This window comes from Alexandromys fortis, unplaced genomic scaffold, assembly GCF_014885135.2.
Source record: "Alexandromys fortis isolate MF-2015 unplaced genomic scaffold, M_Fortis_MF-2015_v1.1 scaffold_63, whole genome shotgun sequence".
Taxonomy (NCBI): Eukaryota; Metazoa; Chordata; class Mammalia; order Rodentia; family Cricetidae; genus Alexandromys; species Alexandromys fortis.
Window position 1 is genome coordinate 7388005 of NW_026067953.1, and position 22156 is coordinate 7410160.

Sequence of the window (22156 nt, forward strand, 5' to 3'; positions counted from 1 at the left end):
TTTGAGGTGTTGACAGGAGGAACAGAAAAGGGATGTCTATGTGCGAGGTGTTCTGAGGGAGAAAACTCAGAATTGATAGGGGACAAATTGAAATTTCCCAGAGAAATAAAGGGAAGGCATTCAGCTGTGGCTCCTTAGTGAAAAACTAATGAATTGATAAAGAAATATGAAATACAGTCAGGACAAAAGATGAGAATCAGCGAAGTGGAGTGAAGAGTTTAGGAATCTAATTAAGTACTTTCCCTTTTCTGTCTGCGTCCGTTAGTGTTCAGTCATGCGCATCGCCTGTTTTCCTCCAGTACGGAGTTGCCTCTATTGTGCCCTCTTCCTGTTAAGGAATTTTTAAATTAAGTTTATTATTGCCTGTGGAACTAGATTCAAGGTATGCAGGGCCCTTCAGCTGGGCCTGTCCTGTACATTAGGCCAGTCTGTCTGTGTTTCTATGTAAGCATGGCAAGCTGAGTTCTTGCCTGACACCTGTCTCTTGCTTTGTGTTTTGTGTTTTAGCTGATGTTATTCCAAACTTTTGACCATCTTTTCTTTTTCTGCCTGGCCTTATAAATTTTTAATAAGTAATCATAGTTTTTTTTTTGTATCAGAAGCAATTGAGAATTTTTAAAATTCACTTTCTACACTGTGTGTGTAAGCAGTTTACAACCAATTTAAATTGTTTTATTTATATGTTTTATCCCTTTAGTAAATTTAACTCCTTACAATTTTTCTCTTTTTTAGATTTATTATTTTATTTAATGTATGTGAGTGTTTTATCTGTATGTATGTGTGTCACGTATGTGTCTGGTGCCTTTGGAGTTTAGGGCTTTGGGTCCTCTAGAACTGGAGTTACGGATGATTGTGAACCACTGTGTGGGTACCGGGAACTGAACCCAGGTCTCTATGAGAACAGCAAGTGCTCTTCACTGCTGAGTCCTTTCTTCAGTCCCAATGTTTCTTTTTTAAAATGGAACATATAGGGCCAGTCATGATTGCACATTCCTGGAATCTTAGCCTTTGAGAGGCTGAGGCAGAATGAAGAACCTGAGGCCTTCTGGACTATATAGTCCACTCAAGACCAAACTTCATAGTAAGAACTTGTCTCAAAAACAGGCAAACAAAAAGCATGTGCTCCTTCTGATCCTAGGGAAAGACAGAAATTAAAACGCCATGGTTATAAACAGAAGTAAATTATATTACATTGCCAAGACTGTTTTTTTTTAAAGATTTATTAAAAAACTTTTCTGAATTTGTACTTTATCATGTCTCGGCTGAGCTATTAGTAGGTAATGATTGTCTGATAAGGATACGTATTTACCAAAAGGACCTACGTGATACTTTCCATATGTTGAATTCTAGTCTTTCTGGAAAAGTTTTAATGGGAGTTCATTCTATTATATCTGCAAGCACTTTGTGTTTTGAGTTTATAATTAAATAACACTGAGAACTGAAGTATGTTTAAAGAGTTGGTTGTTTAGCTCAGTGCTAGAGCACTTGCTTCACATACATGGAACCCCAAGTTTGAGTTCAAGCACTGTCCCCTCCCAAATAGAAACTTTAGGGGAAATAGTGCCTAGATTATCTTCAAAACTGTATTTATAAGCATTTTTATAGAGTAGAAAATTAAGCCAGCCATAGTGCTGCAAGCCTTTAATCTTGAGGCAGAGGAAGGTAGATCCCTGTGAGTTCAAGACCAGTCTGGTCTATATAGTGAGTTCCAGGACAGCCAGGGCTACATAATAAGACCCTATCTTGAAAACAAACCAAAAGAATAGAAAATGTATCTGTTTATTTCTCATACCTCAAGTAAATAAATCAGTAAATAAGTACATCAGTATTTCAGATTTTAACTTATTAGAACAGCTACTATGTACTTCTGCTAATTAATACATCAGATGGGTCACATCTGGTCAGGTAGATTACCTAGGCCTATGCTCCTAGTATTTGGGAACTGGGGAGGTAAGTAGGAGGATGAGGCGTTTAAAGTCGTCTTTTGCTACATAGAGAGGCCAACTACATTATATGAGACCTTGTCTCAAAAAGATAATAAATAAACCAAAGAGAATGGAGCTGTTAACTGTAGACCCCACATTACCTGCTGAGCCATCTCACTGGCTTTTACCAGTTTACAACAACACAGCACTCATATTAATCTTTCTGGAAAATATATGGTAGGCATCCCCACATGCATTGCATTGGGTGTGTGTTGAGTGCCTACTTTGTGTCAGGTTTTGTTTGGGGAATTGCAAACAAACACAGAATTAATTGCAAACCTTAAGATGTTTTTCAGTTGCTTACAATGCAGCACAAGTGTTGTCAACATTAGCTTCCTGAAAACTGAGTTTCTATGAGTATATACATTTTGTGTGTGTGTGTGTGTGTTGAGGACTGTGGGAGAAAGGAGGAGCCATGGTTTTTAATCAGATTCTCAAGAGAGTCCCTGTATTTAATACCTCTTGTATAGAGAACAAGACTGTCATCGAGCTAGATAGAGAAAAAACAGATTAGCCTTGAAGACTGAGTCCTTAATTTACTACCACTTAATACTGAGCAATACGGTCTAAATAATTTCCACATTATTGGGAATCCTCCACCCTCTGTATATGTATATTAATGCTAATGTTTTATTAACTGGAGTCCCTAGGTGAGGAAAAGTTAATTAACTTGCCCTGAATCATGTAGGAGTTGATTGAAATCTGGATCAGTGATTCCAAAATCCCCTACTACACAGCCAAGTGTGTAGGTCTCTGAAAACAAGGTTGTACTTTTAAATATAGCTGTGGTGGAAATGCTAGCTTTTAATCAAACTCTGGAGTTTCTGCGCATGAAAAATTGAAATAATTTGCCTATTACGTGGACTGTGCTTTATGCTTACTTATATTTTTATTTGTAAGCACCTTGTAGGTAACCATTACTGGACCAGAAAGATGACATCTATCATCAAATTAACTACCCTCTCCGGGGTCCAAGAAGAGTCTGCCCTTTGCTATCTTCTCCAGGTTGATGAGTTTAGGTTTTTGTTGGACTGTGGCTGGGATGAACACTTCTCTATGGACATTATTGATTCCCTGAGGAAGTAAGTTACAGTTTGTAGTTCTAGCTTTTATTAAATCAACTTAAAAAACAGGGCGGTGGTGGCTCACACCTTTAATCCCAATCATTGGGAGGCAGAGGCAGGCGGATCTCTGCATTCAAGGCCAGCCTGGTCTACCTAGCTAGTTCCAGGACAGGCTCCAAAGCTACAGAGAAATCCTGTCTTGAAACAAACAAACAAACAAAAAACCAAATAAAACCAGATCCTCAACTTTACACTTTATAATGTCATTCTGATGTTATATACTGTTGCTGTCATTTCTTTAATTTATAGAAAGTTTTATTTATGGCAGAAAGCTAACTTGTAATTGTTGTGATTTTAGTTAATAGTAAGTATGTAAAACAGAAAGTTACATTGTAACCATTGTAATTTGCAAAATTTTGATTGGCTGATAAGTTTTGGTTTTGAAATTCAGTAAAGCTTTGTTGTTACTTTGCTAGTGGACCACAGAAAGTATGCTATTTAATTTTTGGAAAGAACATGAATCTGTCAAAACCTGAAGAAAATTGATACATCCCTGTGAAAGCTGTCCCCGAATGACATTACCTCACTTTCTGTGTCGCCTTAGTCACTATTGTAACTTAATTCTTTGAATGGTATCCACCTAAATATGTCAGAAAAAAAAAAAACAAGACATTTACATTTGCTGCATTACTATTAATAAAATAAAAAAAGGAGAACTTGAAGGCCGACCCCCAAAATCTCCTTTAATCCTGAGGACTTTTCTGGTTAATAATATTTATGACAACTGTCACCAAGCCAGAAAACTGAAGCAAAGTCAGTAACAACTATTTGAGCATTTAAGTCTTGTCCCTTTAACAATCTTCTCGATTCCAAGCTGACTTCTTAAACTTAATAGCAAATGTGGTACCCATCCAAGATCAACTTAAATGTGGCGTCTCCATTTTCTCTTGTGCATTCAATTACAATTCTCAGGGGTTTGCTCTTCTGCCTCAGTGGACACCCGAGGTAAATGGGTGCATCGGGATGGCAGTTCCGCCCTTTCTGCTTCAGAACTGCTGAGCTGCCCTCTTGGTTGTGTTCACAGGCATGTTCACCAGATTGATGCGGTGCTCCTGTCTCACCCCGACCCGCTCCACCTTGGCGCCCTCCCATTCGCTGTGGGGAAGCTGGGTCTGAACTGTGCCATCTATGCCACCATTCCTGTGTACAAAATGGGGCAGATGTTCATGTATGATCTCTATCAGGTAACTGAAGCAGTTAACAGGAGAGGCGTTTATGCTCCATCATGATCATTTTTAACTTTGAGTTGTGTTTTTTTAGTCTCGCCACAATACGGAAGATTTTACCCTCTTTACATTAGATGATGTGGATGCAGCCTTTGATAAAATCCAGCAGCTAAAGTTCTCTCAGATTGTGAACTTGAAAGGTAACGTAGTAAGTTGGTAGACTAATGGAGCGGAAGTTCTGTTTTCTTTTTTCTTTCTTTTTGTTTTGAGTTTTTTTAGTTTTTACAGTGCTGGAATCCAACCCAGAGCCTCAAGAATGCTGGGCAAGGGATTCACCCTTAGCTGCGTCCTACCCAGTTTGGAGTAGTGGAGTGAGTTGCCTTCTGAGAGGATTATATTATACAAATTATAGGCATTGTGGTGTGAGAATAAAAATTAGCACTTTCTGCCGGGAGGTTGTGGCTCACACCTTTAATCCCGGCACTCGGGAGGCAGAGGTAGGCAGATCTCTGTATGTTCAAGGCCAGCCTGGTCTACTTAGTGAGTCCCAGGATAGCTAAGGCTACGGAGAGGAACCCTGTCTTGATTGGGGGAAAGGGAGGGGCTAGCACGTTCTACCCAAAATTTCCATTTGAATTTCAAAATATTTCAGACTAAATACTAGCGATATGCTAACGGCTTGGGTGTCCTCATATTTGGGTAGGAAACAGTGTAAATGAACAAAGCTAATATGTCTGAATCCTCGTAACTTATAGTTAAGTTCAGGAGACAAAATGACTCAGAGCCCTAAATGTAATAACTAAAGCAAATTAAATAGGTAGAAAATGTATTACTTAATAATGATGTCAAGTATCAAATCTGCAAGAGGGAATCCTGTTACAGGTTTTCTTAAACATGAACTCTAGCATTAAAAACATGGCACAGTAGCTAGTGTGGTGCTCATGCCTGTAATCATAGTTCTTGGAGGCCTGAGGGAAGGATCCTGAGTTCAAGGCCCATCTAGGATACACAGCAAGTTCAGGCAGCCTGGGCTGTACATAGTGAAATCCTATCTAAAGAATAAAAATGAAAAAAAAAAAAAAAAAAACGCCCAAGAAAAGTGACAGAGCAGCAGTTGATGCTGATTAAACCACAAAATGACAACTAGTGGTTGGTCTTCATAGTTTTGCTTGGGTTTAGCTTTTCTGTAGATAAATTCTTCATTATAATGAGGTTTGAGTTGTTATTCCATCAGTTAGGTTAACAGAGGTGGTAACAACTTGGCAATTACCTGTGCAGTACAAATATCAAAACTTAGTCCCGAGGATGTAATGTAGTGGTGTTTGTCTGGTATACAAGGGGCCCTGGGCTCAGTCCATGCCACTACAAATAAAAGCGTACAACTGAGTAATAGTGTGCCTGCTGTTCAGTCTAGTCTCTAGCCTTGTGTTTGTGAGCGCAGATAAATTACCTCTGGGCTATGCACAATGAAATGAGAAAAATGATTGTCTCTGTTAAGGGAGTAGAGTAGCTGGAGACATGAGAGGGGGTTTCTTTTCCCTGTAAGCATTTTAACATCTGAATTATATGCCAATGAGCATGTTGCTGTTAACATAACTTAGAAATACATCTGTCCTTGGGATTGTGAAAAAAATCTGAGTATTGTCATTATTTTGTTATGTAGGCAAAGGACATGGTTTGTCTATCACACCCCTGCCTGCTGGCCATATGATAGGAGGAACAATATGGAAAATAGTCAAAGATGGAGAAGAGGAAATCGTGTATGCCGTTGACTTCAACCACAAGAGGGAGATGTAGGTATATCTAGATAAGCGCTGAAGGCAGCACCACCACTGTTCCAGTCGCTGAAGGAAAAATCAGGAGCAACTTTTTAGTTTCTCATCAGAACTCTACAGCAATTTAAAAATGTCAAGTACTGAGTATTTTCATTGTAGATTGACAGGTTCATTATAGGACATAAGGGCTTTAAACTTTATATGTCAGTATCTATCCTATAATGCAGATATTTCCCTGGAGGTGTTGAAAGTGAATTTTCTATACATTAAATTATATTTTATATGATCTTGACTTACTTTTTGATAGAACATTTGATTCTTTTCTTTGGAGGCTGGGTAGTAATTGCCATCTAATTTAATGATACTTGATGACAGATTTCCTTTAGAGGGGAACATAATGGTTATAATTTTACAGTATTCATTTGATATTCAGAAAAATACTGTAAATTTTGTGAGTGTGTTCACTGTCCTACAGGCTTCCTTTGCTACAACTATACATTAAACCCATGGCTATGTTGTGTTGATTACAGTCATCTTAAGGTCTAAACAGTAAGGACTAACAGATTGAATTTAGAGTTGTAATCATGGGTGGATGAAAAGGTTGAAAATGTAAATGAGTAAATGGTGAATGAATTCAACCACTTTAGAAAGTACAAGAATAAATTTTAGGCAGATTTAGAGTTAACTGAAAAAGGAAGCAGTGTTGCTGTGCCCTGCCCACACAAAGGTGATGTGCTTACAAAAGAAGACTGCTGAATTTGATTGTATACAGATTTAAAACAGTAACCTACACCATAAAACGATAAAAATACTGTAGTAATTAGCCAAAGATTTACATACATGTAAATCTAGGAATTACTCAAGATATTGTGACATCACCTGGGCTGCATACAGCCCATTCCTCTAAAATCAAATGTCAGGCAGAAGGTTTTTACAATTCAAAAAGTTGGGTTTAGAAAGAAAAATATTAATGTCATGGGAAAAATCCAGAAGAAAGAAATGAATATATAGGAATATCTATAAGATATCTATGTTCTAAATGCATATATGGATACACAAGAAAATTTGTATGTTTAAAGGGATATGTCCAATATATCATATTATTTGACTTTGAGTGATCCTCTAGAATATTTTTAGTTTCCTCAAACTTTTCTGAATTTATGAGATTTTTTTTTTAAATCAAATACATGGTGCTGGAGAGATGGCTCAGTGGTTGAGAGCTCTTCCAGAGGACCCAGGTTCAATACCCAGCACCCATGTTGCAGCTCACAACTATCTGCAACTCCTGTACCAGGGGACCCAACAGCCATGGCAAAACACCAGTGCATATAAAATCAAGCATGCATATGTTTCTAGTTGGGGGTGCTTTGAAAAGCAGTACTTTTGTAATAGGTTAGCTATCAATGTTCATTTGAAATGACAGGTATTCTTCATCTTTAAACTTTGTTATAGCCACTTAAATGGATGTTCCCTGGAAATGCTAAGCAGACCCTCTCTACTTATCACAGATTCATTTAATGCTACGTATGTGCAGCCTAGAAGGAAACAGAGAGACGAGCAGCTCCTGAGTACGTATGTCTAGTATTCTGTCGGGATAGCTGTTCAAGTGTGTAGACAGCAATTCCTGATTATTCTGTCTAGCTATGTTGGAAGAGATTGGCTAACTCTAATAATTAATTTTCTAATTATATCTTTTAAGTCTTTACAGTGTATGTATGTATATGTGTATGCTTGCACAGAGTGCATGTAGAGGTCAGAGGACAACTTGTAGAAGTGAGTGTCTCCTCCCACCATCTAGGTCTTCAGGATGACCTAGTACCTTAACCCACTGAGCTGTTTTGCTGGGCCCATAACTCCTGTGGTGTTGGTTTGGCTTGGTCTGGTCTGGTCTGGTCTGGTCTGGTCTGGTTTGGTTTGGTTTGATGTGGTTTGGTTTTGAGAGATGCTAATATGACCATGTCAAGATGCTCTCTCTCTAAACGTTGGCTTCCTCGACCACTCAACACATGGATAGCTCTCGGAGGCAATCGCTGGTCTTTGTATAACATGCATATATATAGCTCCAAAGAACAGTGGGAGGGTACCCAAGAGAGGATGAGAGTGCACAATGTCTGCTGGCGGGTGCTGTGTGGTCTATTCCCATAGAGTTAGCTTGACTTTGCTGAGGTGCTTCTGCTTTGACTCTTTCTACTGTGCTTTGTGTTTTTTTTTATAAGCCATATGTGATGGCAACAGGAAAGCTGTTCCACTTTTAAACATGGGAGCAAGCACTCTCATCTGTCTACTTACCAACTCACTAACTTTAAGAAGCTCCTCCATGTGTGTGTGTGCGTGTGTGTGTGTGTGTTTGCTAGGTAGAGTTTGCTTTTACCCAACACTTCAAGCTGACTTTGAGAACAAGGACATCTATTTCTAAGGATGCTTTTCTTCTTGGAAGGGAACATGTTCTGTGTTTTATTCTACATACATGCATACAAAACATGTATCGTGTGTTTTATTCTTAGATACATTTAATCAAGTCAAAGGTAATTGTTTTGATGTCAACAAGTACTCTTTATATGTGTCCTAGTAACTACTTATACAATCTTTATAAACAACAGTGGGGAATTGTGTCCAATTTTGTTACAAAGCACTTGTTTTATAGGGATCTTCTGTTCTTGTTTAAGCAAATGTCCTGGAAACTCTTCGGGGTGATGGAAACGTGCTCATAGCGGTGGACACGGCAGGCCGAGTTCTGGAGCTTGCTCAGCTTCTTGATCAGATTTGGAGAACTAAAGATGCAGGGCTGGGTGTTTATTCACTGGCACTCCTGAATAATGTCAGTTATAACGTGGTGGAGTTTTCCAAATCACAGGTTTGTTCTCATGTGACATTGAATAAAGAGGTTAAGTGTAGTGTCTTAATTGCCCATCAGATATTATTTTTCTACAATTGATAATAATAGCAGCTGAAGTTAACTGCTTAGTATCCTGTGTTCTTCGCATACATTTCATTTAAGCCTAAAGTTTGTATTTTTATCTCCATTTTACAGGTTGATGAAGTTGTTTTCTAACTCTTGGTTTTCTGATCTGTAAAATGGGGGTAAAAATAAAATATCAGTGCTAGAATTTATTATTTATTTATTTATTTATTTTTCTGAGGCAGAGTTTCTCTGTAGCTTTGGAGCCTGTTCTAGAACTCACTCTGTAGAGCAGGCTAGCCTTGAACTCACAGAGAGCTGCTTGTCTCTGCTTCCCGAGTGCTGGGAATAAAAGCGTGTACCACCACCACCCGGCCTCATCATTCTTAAAATGAATTCTTTTCCCTCCAAGCATTGATACCTGGGTTCCAATATTGATTTAGAACATTATTCTCTTCTCAGAAAGATTTAAGCCGACATAAGTGAAACACTGCAAATTGTTTTTCAAGACAGAGATTCTCAGTGTATCCCTGGCCTTGGAACTTGCTCTCTAGACCAGTCTGGCCTCAAAGTCAGATCCGCCTGCTCCTGCCTCCCGAGTGTCTTGATTAAAGGCATGCGCCACCACAGTCAACAAAATTTTTTTTCTTTTTGTTTGTTTCTTTGTTTAAGGATTAAAAACTGGAGTAGGAGAATCTAATGGGGGAAAAAAACCTATTAGCTACTTGTCCAAATAGCACAAATTTAATCAATTAGTTGGGGGAAAGACTTAAAATTTGATTATTGTTAAATATCTCACATCTATGTTTTTCTAATTATTGTCATTTTCTTCCTCATTTTAGGTAGAATGGATGAGTGATAAATTAATGAGATGTTTTGAAGACAAAAGAAATAACCCATTTCAGTTTCGCCATCTCTCTCTGTGCCATGGTCTTTCTGACTTGGCTCGAGTTCCAAGCCCCAAAGTTGTACTTGCCAGCCAGCCTGACCTTGAGTGTGGATTCTCAAGGGATCTCTTTATTCAGTGGTGTCAGGACCCGAAAAACTCAATCATTCTAACTTACAGAACAACTCCTGGGACTTTAGCACGTTTCTTAATTGATAATCCTTCTGAGAAAGTTACAGAAATAGAGGTGAGCACTTATATTCAAACTTTATCTTTATTGTATTAATTTGGCACTGGCGCCAATTAATGTTGCCTGTCTGTGTGTGTGTGTATATATGAATATATGAGTGTGAGTGAAGCCATCTACTGAAGCATGGGCAACACGCTTGTGTCAGATCCCTGAAGAACAACGATTCTCCCTCCCTCAGCAGCCAGTAGCTCTTCTGCTAGAGGTGGGCCTGTTCATGCTGGATTTTTGACTGGCTTGATCATTTGCAGGTGACACGGCTGCATTGAGGTCGTCAGTGCAATACACATTATATCCAGAAGACAACATTTCACAGCATTCCTCCCTATCCTCCAGCTCTTAAATTCTTTCCATCTCCTTTTCTGCCTGGTTCCCTGAGCCTTGGAGGTGTGGGGCAGTTGGTCTAGGTCTCCCACTGGGGGATCAGCTCTCACAGTCTCAGCTGCCCAGCAAAGAGTCTTCATTAATTGCTCCCTTTTGCAAAAAGCGTCTCTCAACATGGTTAAGAGCAGCATTAATCTGTGGGTACAAGCAAATATTTGGAAGTCAGTCTGTCAACATGACCATTTAGCAGAGCAACAGTAGGCTCCCCATAGCAGCCAGTGACCTCCCTAGTCAGGGCCTTTTGACCAGTTTAACTTTGCCAGTTATGAATTCCCTCCTGTAGGACAGGCCAAATCCAGTCAGTTGGTTAGACATATAACAGTCATGCCACTATTGCGCTATTTCACCAGTGGCCACATTCAAGCAGATATTCTTTACCTGTTTCTGTACCGTGGGTAGGTGTACTTATTCTATATCATAGCCTTCAACCTGTTTTTCTTTCTTTGCAATTCATAATGTGAGTCATGATGATTTCCTAACCCTTCTCATTTTAGGCATTTATTAATCTTCCTGTGACCCTTATTTCCCATGCTGAAACCAAGGACCTTGGCCATTCTAGGCAGGCATTGTGCCAGGAGGCACACTTCCAGCCCCATTGCAGACTTTTGACCTTGATTCTTTCAGGTCAGAGGACAACTTTCTGGAGTCATTTATCTCCTTCCACTGCGAGGGTCCTGGGGATTAAAATTAGGTCTTCAGGCTTGACAGCAGACATCTACACACGTTTTAATTTTTAGTTTGTGTGTTCACATATACATGTGCCATGTGCAATCAAAGTCTTGGTCTCTGTTTTGGTTTTTTCTTTGTTTTGTTTTGTTTGTTTGTTTGTTTCTGAGAGCCCAGTAATTCTGGCTAGCCTAGGGCTCACAGAGATCCACCTACCTCTACCTCCTGAGAGGCTGGGATTAAAGGTGTGTGTCTTCACACCCAGCCTCTCTCCATTTCTTGAAGAACACCTTATTTCCTAATGGCCTTTTGTGCAATCTGCCTGGGCTACTTCCCTGTCTACTTCAGGTGTCTGAGTCCGATCTTCCAGCTGCCTTTCTCTGACTCCAGGGTTGGCAGCTTGTCAGTCTCATTGGGTCTTTGAGTTCATGAACCTCCCCTTGTCCCATGTGTTGTCCTATTAGCTTGAAGACAGTGTCCCGTGAGTAAACACTGTGCAGGCACTGTTAGCAAACCTGCCTTTCCTCTTGTCTGGCCACACCTTTGCCCTAGTGTGTGCCTGCATTCCAGCATCTTTATGCCCTGTGAGCCAACCTTTGTCTTTTTTCTCTTCCAGCATCCCACAACGAACCTAGTCTCATCCCTAGCTCATGACCTACTCAAGTATTTAACAGAAAAATAGAAGGGGTCCACGAGGAATTCTTGTCCTACCACTCACTGCACTACCCCGCCTCTGCGCTCTCACCCACAGACAGCTAGCAGAACAACTAAGATGTGGAAAGATTTTGCTTAATAACGAAGCTATCAAGTGTGTCAGTTTCCCACAACTAATATTGACAGAAGTCTATAGCCATCATTTCAAGTGGGTTGACTCATAACTGCAGGACAGTGCATAGTTTTAGATGGCCATTTTGTATTTTGATCTCATAGCAGCATTTGAAGGAATATTTACTTTGTGAAGAGCCATACGGTATCCTGTCTCACATAATAAGTTGTTTAAGAAAAGCATCATTATCAGCAACTAAAGTCTGATAAATACTCACTAACTACAGCATTGCTGATGGAAGAGTCCAAGCAAGCACATCAAAATAAAACACTGTCTTGGGTTATTTAATAGCTTAGAAATATCAAGTTAAAATAACTCAGAAGTATTTAAAATGGTTTCATGAGAGATGAAATATTGAATATGAAAATTTTAATTACTGGAAACTCAATTAGGGTTGATATGCCATTGAGGAATTAAAAGGACATTAAAAGTTTGGGGAAAAAAAGAAAATGACATTCCAAAGCATCCTTATGATATCAGAAGCAATGGTAACAATGTGAAAGGCTTTAGTGTAAAAGGCTACTTAGTGTGCTCAGGTCTTGTCCCCACTCACCACCTCCTCCCTCCGCTCCCTCACTTTGTTCTGCCTTTATGTGGTCACATCCGCCTGCCTCTGCTTCCTGAGTACTAGGACTAAAGGGTGTGCGCTGCCACACCGGGCAAGCACCTAGGCACATTCCACACACTCTCCCTGGCAACTCTTCTGTCTATAGGGAAGTGGCTGTTTCCTTGTCGTTGTTGTCTGTTTAAAGGGCCCTACTATCCCCATTGTCTCAGTGTGTGGGTGCCCCCCTCATGGCCCTGATTTCCTTGCTCGTGCTCTCTCCTTATGCTCCTGATTTGGACCTTGGGGTTGTAGTCTGGTGCTCCAATGTGGGACTCTGTCTCTGTCTCCTTTCATCGCTTGATGAAGGTTAATATCCAGGAGGATGTCTATATGTTTTTCTTTGGGTTCACCTTCTTATTTAGCTTCTGTACTGGCTTTGTGGGAGCCTAGGCTGTTTGGATGTTCACCTTATTAGATCTGGAAGGAGGTGGAAGGTCCTTAGACTCCCCATAGGGCAGGGAACCCGGTCTGCGCTTTGGGCTGATGAGAGAGGGGGAGTGGATTGGGGGGGGGGGGCGGATATGGGAGGCGGTGGCTGGGAAGAGATAGAAAGCTTTAATAAATAAATAAATAAATAAATAAATAAATAAATTAATTAATTAATTAATTAATTAATTAAAAAATAAAAAAAAAATAAAGGGCCCTACTATGAATCTAAAAGAACTACTTGGTTAGCTACAACTTTGTATTCTTTTTCTTAGTGTTCATTACCACATGTTCCTTATTAATTGTCTTCTTTTTGCTACCAAACTGAGTAAAGTTCCAGAAGAAGAGGGACCTTCCTAGTGGTCAGGGTAGTGCAGCTGCACTGGTGGCCCTCAGTGAATATGCTGGTCGCTGTCATGATGACGTAAGAACGAGGTCATACAAGCCAGTCATCTGCCACATTAGCTTCTTCGTGTGGATGCAGTGCCCCAGGAGATTAAGCCTTGTTCATTTAGGACAAAAAAAATCAGTAATTAAAAAAAAAAAAGGTGAACAAAGAACAAACTGGAGGTTTATATTAGGGAAAGGTATTATTTGGAGTGTTACTGTGAACGTGGAGAAGAAATGCATCTTAGAGTTGATTGTTCCAGAAACTGTTTATAAATATAGCAGTTAATTTCAGAGCTCAGAAATGGAATATAGGCCGGGCGGTGGTGGCTCACGCCTTTAATCCCAGCACTCCGGAGGCAGAGACAGGTAGAGCTCTGAGTTCGAAGCCAACCTGGTCTATAAGAGCTAGTTCCAGGACAGGCTCCAAAGCTACTGAGAAACCCTGTCTCGAAAAAACAAAACCAAAAGGAAGAAAGAAAGAAAAGAAAGAAAGAACTGGAATATAGAACTGGGAGAAAATATTTAATTATTTATCTTTTGAGGCGGAGTCTTGCTATGTACTAAAGCCTAGCCTAAAACTTGCTTCTCCCTCCTGAGGCTCCTGGGTTCTGAGATACAGGCTTGAGCCACTACATTACCCTAAGAACATTTTTATAAGAGGTACATATTAAATCCGGAATTGAATACTTAATTAAAATTGATTTTTGTGCAAGGTATCTAAGTTGCTAACAGTTTTTTATTTTAAAACACGTTTTGAGTAAGCCAATAGCCAGATGTGAGATGCCACATTTGTGAGTGTTTATCACTTGATTTTGGTTTAACTTTTACTTTGAAATAGTTACAAATTGAGCCAAAAGTTGGAAAAATGATGTGAATACTCCAACGCCCTAGTTGCTGAGGTTTTAGCTGGTTTGCTGTATCACATCATGTATCCACACAGACACAGAATTACACACACATTTTTTCTAAACCATTTGAAAGATTGCAGTTATTCCAGCATTACCTTGGATAGTACCACAGTGTGTATTATGTGGAAACGAGCCGTAGGAAACAGGAGATAAACACGGGCACCATGCTACTATTTAATCTGCTGACCCTGCCGACTCTAGCCGGTTGGCACAACAGTGCTCTTTTTAATTACCTGTTCCAGTTTTGTCTGTGATTCACCGGGGAGTACATGTTGTATTGAGTTGTTATGACTTAGCATTTAAAAATTGTTAATAATTTTTAGGTTAGCATGCAGTGCAAAGTGGTGAGTTGTAATATGGCATTTTGATGTACAAATGCACCAGTACACTTTGTTCTCCTTGATCCTTTCCCCTCCCCCCTCCGCCGGTTCCTTTCCGCCCCCAAATAGTTCCTCCTTCTGCTCTTACCTAATGTACTCGTTGCTGTCTCTGTTTCTTCTTTCACATCTCTTCTTCCTTTCTTCATGATCCTTTCTAATTTCATGACCTCCCATATACCAGTACATACGTACACACAATTTAAAATCTCGGCCGTTTACATTAAATATCTTTTCATTATTTCATGTATGTGGATGCTTTTTCTGCTTGTATGTCTATACCATATGCATGCCTGAGGCCCATGGAGGCAAAAAGAGGGTGTTGGATTTCCTGGAACTGCAATTACAGACAGTTGTAAGCTACTGTGTGGGTTCTAAGAACTAAACTCAGAAAGAGGAGTCAGTTCTCAGCCACCTCTAACCCCTGGGGTTCTTTGATTATATTTTTAATTAATGGTTTATGTGTGAGTTGTATATACACATGGTGCACACATAGAAGACAGAGGATAGCTTCCTGGAGTTGATCCCTCTTCCACGGTAGATTCTGGGGTTAGAACGTTGGTCCTGAGACCTTCTTGGAAGCCACAAGGGGTCTCTAGTTTTTAAGGTACTCTGATGATCAGAGAATGAAAACTAGGGGCTGGAGAGATGACCCAGTGGTTAAGAGCACTGGCTGTTCTTCCAGAGAACCCTGGTTCAATTCCCAGCACCCACATGACATCTCATAACAGTCTGTAACTCCAGTGTCAGGGAACCCAACACCCATGGCAAAACACCAATGCACATAAAATTAAAAAAAAAAATTAAAAAGAAGAATACTTGTGTTTTATAAAAAAAAAAAAAAAAAAGAATGAAAACTACTAATTCGGTTGTTCCACATTGATGGATTTGCCAGGTTTTTTTAATTTTTTTAAACATTACTGCTATATACTTTTAACATCTCTGTTTCAGTAGAATAAATTCCTAGAAATAGGAAGAACTACATCAAAAGAGAAGCACATTTTTATTTATAGTTTTTTATTTTTAGTTGTTAGCAAATTGTCTTCTAACAGTTTGCTAATATCTGCTAACAGCAGAAGGTGTCTCTTCTCCAGGTAATTTCCAGATTTTATTGTAAATTAAACAGATTTTATTGACTGTTCTATGTTGCCTGTGTCAACAATCATTCTTATTTTTTAAATTTCCTTTAAATATTTTGTCCTTTTTGATGTGAATCTCTTTCTTGATTTGGGAAGTTCTTAGAAAACAGATTCTGACTGTCATATTACAGCCAATATTTTCACCTTTTCTTTTAGTTCCAAGGAATATAAAATAGGAAGATGTTTTATTTTCTCCATGTTGGATAATTATTCACTCTTTGCTTATGATTTATGGCTTTGGGACTTATGTGGCTTTTCTACTTCAAATTATAAAAATGCTTAACTGCTTCCTTCCCCTAGTTGACTCTGGTGTATTTTAACCAGTTCGATTTAAGTTCCTCTTCTCTAATAGCTTGGTTTTAGTACTAATCTAATTAAGATATCTAAGTCTGTGTCATGGAAACATGATTAATTTCAGATGAGAACTGAAAGATCACTTTAGAGAAGCAGTGTGTCTCACACAGCTACCCAGCTCTCCTGACACTGCCTTTTCTTGTCTGTTTCTCATTAGCTGAGGAAACGCGTGAAGCTTGAAGGGAAAGAACTTGAAGAATATGTGGAAAAAGAGAAACTAAAGAAAGAAGCTGCAAAGAAACTTGAGCAATCGAAAGAGTGAGTGGCTCACATAAAGAGTAACTCATAAGGTTAAGTCTGCATTTAGTGTACAAAGAACACATCGTGGGATTCAAACTTTCAATGGAAACAACTGAGATTTTCTTAGGGCTCTATGACTTTTATTAAACTTTTTGAATGGCAAAAATAACATCCTTTTAGTGCTAAATAATACCAATTCATTAAAGAAGTTAATGTTATGTTTTTACAAAACATTGATCCACTAATGCTGATTATTATGATTTGGGTTAATGCTGGTGAGTAATTCATTCATAGTTTTATAAATATTAAGCCAAACTGACTTAGGGACATTATGACTCCGCTGTGTTCCTAAACCTAGGGCAGACATCGACTCCAGCGATGAGAGTGACGTGGAGGAAGATATCGACCAGCCTTCGGCTCATAAGACAAAGCACGACCTCATGATGAAAGGGGAAGGCAGTCGCAAAGGCAGCTTCTTCAAACAGGCCAAAAAATCCTACCCTATGTTTCCTGCCCCAGAGGAAAGAATTAAATGGGACGAATACGGAGAGATCATCAAGTATGTGAGCAGAACAAACTCTTGATTCAGTGACTTGGTCTCTCTGGTAACCATGTGCTTTGCTCCTGAGTGCCTTGACTTGAAAGATACAGGAGGCTTCTAATTTGAAGCATAAAAATAGAAACATTGAGGGGCATCTAGAGAGTTAGTAGTGAAAGGAAAGTCTCTTTTCGTTGCTCAGTTGCATGAAGGGTGATTTAGGCACCTTTTCCCCGATTAAGAGGTAAGGGATGTGCTATGGAGAAGACAGGAGAAAAAGAACTTTGTTAGTGATTGTATTCATTTGGGAAATGACTTCTGATGCTTTTGGCTCAAAAGGGAATATGAGATAAAGGATGGAACCATAAAAACACTGAAATCACTTGCTCAAACTGCAGTTTTGAAAACACTGCTAATCTGAGTAGAAGGTTCTGAGGGTTCCCTCACCCTCCGCTTCCCCAGGAGCAGCCAGGTGCCTCAGCCGAATGCACAGTGCTTGATGCTTCTCCGTGGTTTCCAGGATTACAAGCATATAATTTACGCTTGCCTAGTACTTTCATAATGCTGTTGAGCAGGTTGCAGACTTAGATCATCCTTGGGGCTTACTTAGGAAAGTTCCACTGTCTATATAGTTCCCTAAAAAAAAAACAAAACAAAACAAGAGAAAACATGGCAATGTAAACAATGCTGGTGTTTGTTTCATCTGGTAAAGTGACCAGTCTGCTGCTTAGTTGCTTACTGTTGTATGTACACCCATGTGCGTGTGCACACCTCATATACATGTCCCTATGAAGACCAGAGGACAACTTGGAAGAGTCAGTTCTTTCATTCCACTGTAGGTTCTGGAGAACAAACTTGGGTTATCAATTTGGGCAGCAACTTTCTTAACCCAGTGAGCCATCCCACTACCCTGGACACTACATGACTGCTGAGAAAGTGGATACAAATTAAATGAAGTTGTAGGAGGTTTTTGTTGTTTCTGCTTAGGTTTTTTTTTTTTTGGGGGGGGGGGTAGGGCTTTAGTAATCAAACCCAGGCCTTGTACATGCTATGCAGTTACTATCATTGAGTTAACATTCCAGCCTGTGAGATTTTGTTTTTAAGGTCTCTAGCCTGGATTCATGCTAAATGTGCTTTAAGTGGTTGTTATTGTTATTGTTATTCTGTGGTTTACAGTTGGAGATGTTAACTATGGGAATAAGAAGCTGTAACAACCTGGTTGTTAGAGAACAGAGCCTGGGTTCTCAGAGACAAGTGAGAATGAACTAGAAAGTTAAAAGGCTGTTCACACGGTGTTAGGGAATTGTGAAAACAGGTATCTTGCTCTTTTCAGTAATACAAGGAGAACTATGTTTTGGGTCACACATACATATACATTCACACTAATAATTATAAAAAGAATGCCGGGCTATCTGGTAGTGGTGGCACACACCTTTAGCCCCAATACTCAGAAGGCAGAGGCAGGTGGATCTTTTGAGTTCGAGGCCAGCCTAATCAACAAAGCTAGTTCTAGGACAGCCAGGGCTTCAAAAGAAACCCTGTCTCAAAACACCAAAAAAAAAAAAAAAAAGAAAAGAAAGAAAGAAAAAGAAAAAAAGGAAAAAGAAAAGAAAGAAAGGAAAATGAAAGAAAGAAGAAGAAAAGAAGAAAGAAAGAAATGCAGGCCCAGATTTCAAGAGTGCTTGTGCTTGTTAGAGCCATTCAGATTGTCTCTTGACAAGTTCAGGGGTCTCAGCAGTCTACAGCATCCTTAAAGGGCACTCCTGGGCTGGGGGTGTAGCTCAGAAATAGCATGCTTGCCTAGCTTTTGCAAGGTGTCCTAGGTTCAGTGCTTAGTACTGCCAGCTAAATAAATAAATAGCACTCTTCAATGGTTATGAAACCATAATACATGTAATCATCTGATGATTGATATTGTATATTAATTAGCTTTGAGTTAAATGCATAAGTCTTAAAAATACATGAGGAGTCTTTAAATTATGCCTCCTGTTAGTCAGTTACATATGTTACATAATGTTAGCATGCCTTCCACATGTCTAATTAGAGACTCTTTGTTTAGACCAGAAGATTTCTTAGTGCCAGAACTTCAGGCTACTGAAGAAGAAAAAAGCAAATTAGAATCTGGTTTGACAAATGGTGATGAGCCCATGGATCAGGACCTGTCTGATGTTCCCACCAAGTGTGTTTCTGCAACAGAGTCTATTGAGATAAAGTAAGTACCTTCATGGGGTTTGGAGATTAGGGTTTAAGATACAGTTTCAAGCCCTTGAGTTATATAACGTACATTGTTTCAAAAGTGAGATTTCAGCAGGGCCTCTAGCAGTTCATGCTTTTAAAATTCCCTTTTCTGTGAAAAGGCCTGTTAAGTATGGTGATATTCTCATTGATGATCCTTGAATACCAAAGTAATTGGCTTAGTGGTAGGATGGGGAGGAACTGAACATTAAATTGTACATTTATATGAAGAGACTTTATTTCCGGCCTTTTTAATAAGTCTGGTAGCAGGTGGGAGAAGGGTGCAGCTGAGAAGCTAATTCTTCTGGGTTGCTGCTCATTTCATGAAATGTCCTCCTTGACTTAGACATTTAATGCTTCGGGGTAGAAAATGTTCAGGACCGGAAGTAATTAAGAAACTCTTTCCTGCATAATACAGTTAATACTGCCAAGGGGTGATTATTTTAGAATTTGAATCACCAGAGAACAAATGATCTTTTTGTCCAGTGATATCTTTTGTATATATTCTTGGACAGGGCTTTTTGGGATACATACTGTAACATGCATTTCACAATTCCCCCTTCATAAGTTATGTGCATTTCTCTCCTGATGATAAAAGCTTAGTTTTAGAATAGCTTACCAAGAAAGTGAGCTTGGATAATGATGTCTAATTACAGAGCCAGGGTTACTTACATAGACTACGAAGGACGCTCTGACGGAGACTCCATTAAAAAGATCATCAATCAGATGAAACCACGGCAGTTGATCATTGTCCATGGCCCACCAGAGGCCAGTCAGGATCTGGCTGAGTGCTGCCGTGCATTTGGTGGGAAAGATATTAAAGTATACATGCCAAAGCTACACGAAACAGTTGATGCCACAAGCGAAACGCATATCTACCAGGTAAATATGAAGAAGTAGACATTGCTGTTGTACTGTGTGCTAGCTCAGGTGCATTCGGAATATGGTGCATGAGATGCAGCGCTGTGCCCTAACAGTCCCATGGTTGGGATTTTTAAACCAGTCTAATTCCCTTTACTCTTCCTCCTTTGGCAGTGTGCAGGGTGCTGGAAGAGGGTCCCTACTCGAGTTTGGAAGTTTGGAAAGGCTTTCTGGAAGAAATGATAACTAAACGGGCTCTTATTGGATGCTTAGCTAGTTTGTCAGTGCAGAGTCGGGAAAGAGTCTTCCAGTTAGATAGACAACGTTGGCCAGAGTACCGATGTGAGGGAATGATAAGTGTCCTCAGAATGAGAGAGACATTCATTCATGAACGACAGGTTCTGGCTGTGTAGCCCATGCTACTCTCAGGCTCGATTCTCCTGCCCCTACTTCCAAAGTGCTGCTGGGATTATAGGCATGTTCAACCATACCCGGCCTCAAGGAAAATGCTTAAGGAACTCAACAGATGCCACAGTTGTTCTCCAAATTGAAAGAAATAGAGACAGATACAGAAAATGGCTAGTTAGAAGAGAGATAGTCTTATCTGGTTGTGGGAGACAGTGACTGTTGAAGGTAGGTGTGATGTCTTTAGATGTCTCTATCTGGAAGAAGTTAGAACTTGCCAGGCAGAAAGATTTTCTGGATTAGTAAGAGAAAGAGACATGGAGGTATAAAATTACATGGCACATTCCATGTAATTTTACCTCTAAGGCAGCAGACATAGATGCTCCAATCTTAATTTCAATAATTACACTAGAAATACTAGAGATAACACCGCAGTGTTAGTATGGGGTGGGAGTGGGGACTCCCCGTGGTTCTGTTGTGCAGTCAGATTGAGAACCTTGTTTTGGAAAGTGGCCAAGGATCCCCAGGCCCTCACAGATAATTATGTCACTGTGAAGGTTGACATCTGAGGAGAGGGGTTTTCAGAGTTAGAAAATGGCAAAGACTGTGTTTGATTTGTTAACATAAACGCTGTGGGTTTTGTTCCTCCCCTCCCTTTGCGTCTCTAGGTCAGATTAAAGGACTCGCTTGTCAGCTCCCTTCAGTTTTGTAAAGCCAAAGATGCCGAGTTAGCTTGGATAGATGGTGTCTTAGACATGAGAGTTTCCAAAGTGGACACAGGAGTTATTCTGGAAGAAGGAGAGCTCAAGGATGATGGAGAAGACTCTGAAATGCAGGTGGATGGCCCTTCAGATTCCAGTGCCATAGCCCAGCAGAAGGCCATGAAGAGTCTGTTCGGAGATGATGACAAGGAATTGGGTGAAGAGACTGAGATCATCCCCACCCTGGAGCCTTTGCCGCCTCATGAGGTGAGAAGCCTCTGCTTTCTCGGTCTCACTGTTTAGTGGTCTGGGGATTGATGGGGCCTCACGCATGCTAGCCATGTGCTTTGCCATTGAGCTACATCCCCAGTCCGACTGTCTCCATTTGTCTGCCTGCTAGTTCCCCATTGTGGCTTGAGCTGCTTAAATATTGTGGGGGCCAGTGTGGAGTTCTTACAAAGCACTACCCAGGACATATGTCTCAGTCTTTGCAGCTAGAGGATGATAATTTAGAGGGAACCTTTACCAAATCTTGTTTTTAGTTATTAAACATTTTAAGTAGAATATATAGTATTATGTTTTATTATTTATTTTTAAACAGAATTTTTACATCAATTCTCACTCTCTCTTCTCCTTCATACCCTGGCCCTCCTTTCTGCTTTCATTTCATGTGTGCCATATTACCCTCCCCTAGCTGCTAATGCAGTTGTTTGTGATTTGTGTTTTCAGTGTGGATTTTGAAATACAGAGTCTGATTGTGAGGCCCTCCAGTGATGAGATGGGAGTTTTCTAACAATGCCATTTTTCTCTCTTGTCAGTTCCATTCAAATCAGTTTGGTTTCGATGCAGTTAAACATCTGCCATTGAGTGCAACTTTAATGCTAGCCTAGGAGGTACATGTTCTCAAGAGGGACCTAGTTAATTAGAAAAGCTCCCAGGCAATAAAATAGAGCAATATTAATATTGAAGAGTCCTACAGACTTGTCAAGTGAAGTCTTTAGCACACCATGGAGTAGA

General features: G+C 39.8%; 1 protein-coding gene across 3 annotated transcripts in view; it reads left to right on the forward strand.

Annotated features, from left to right (window-relative positions):
* Window positions 1-22156, forward strand: part of Cpsf2 (cleavage and polyadenylation specific factor 2) — a 29106-nt gene that overhangs the window by 2630 nt on the left and 4320 nt on the right. For 2 of the 3 annotated variants that reach the window (XM_050151460.1, XM_050151459.1), the window contains exons 2-13: window positions 2886-3067; window positions 4134-4293; window positions 4370-4475; window positions 5939-6068; window positions 7503-7618; window positions 8717-8904; window positions 9792-10082; window positions 16317-16417; window positions 16758-16958; window positions 18997-19149; window positions 19829-20054; window positions 21107-21406. In XM_050151460.1, the coding sequence (XP_050007417.1) occupies window positions 2919-3067; window positions 4134-4293; window positions 4370-4475; window positions 5939-6068; window positions 7503-7618; window positions 8717-8904; window positions 9792-10082; window positions 16317-16417; window positions 16758-16958; window positions 18997-19149; window positions 19829-20054; window positions 21107-21406 (2121 nt within the window). In that variant the 5' untranslated portion in view covers window positions 2886-2918. The remainder of the gene's footprint in view (window positions 1-2885; window positions 3068-4133; window positions 4294-4369; window positions 4476-5938; window positions 6069-7502; window positions 7619-8716; window positions 8905-9791; window positions 10083-16316; window positions 16418-16757; window positions 16959-18996; window positions 19150-19828; window positions 20055-21106; window positions 21407-22156) is intronic. The other variant, XM_050151461.1, reaches the window with a different exon arrangement.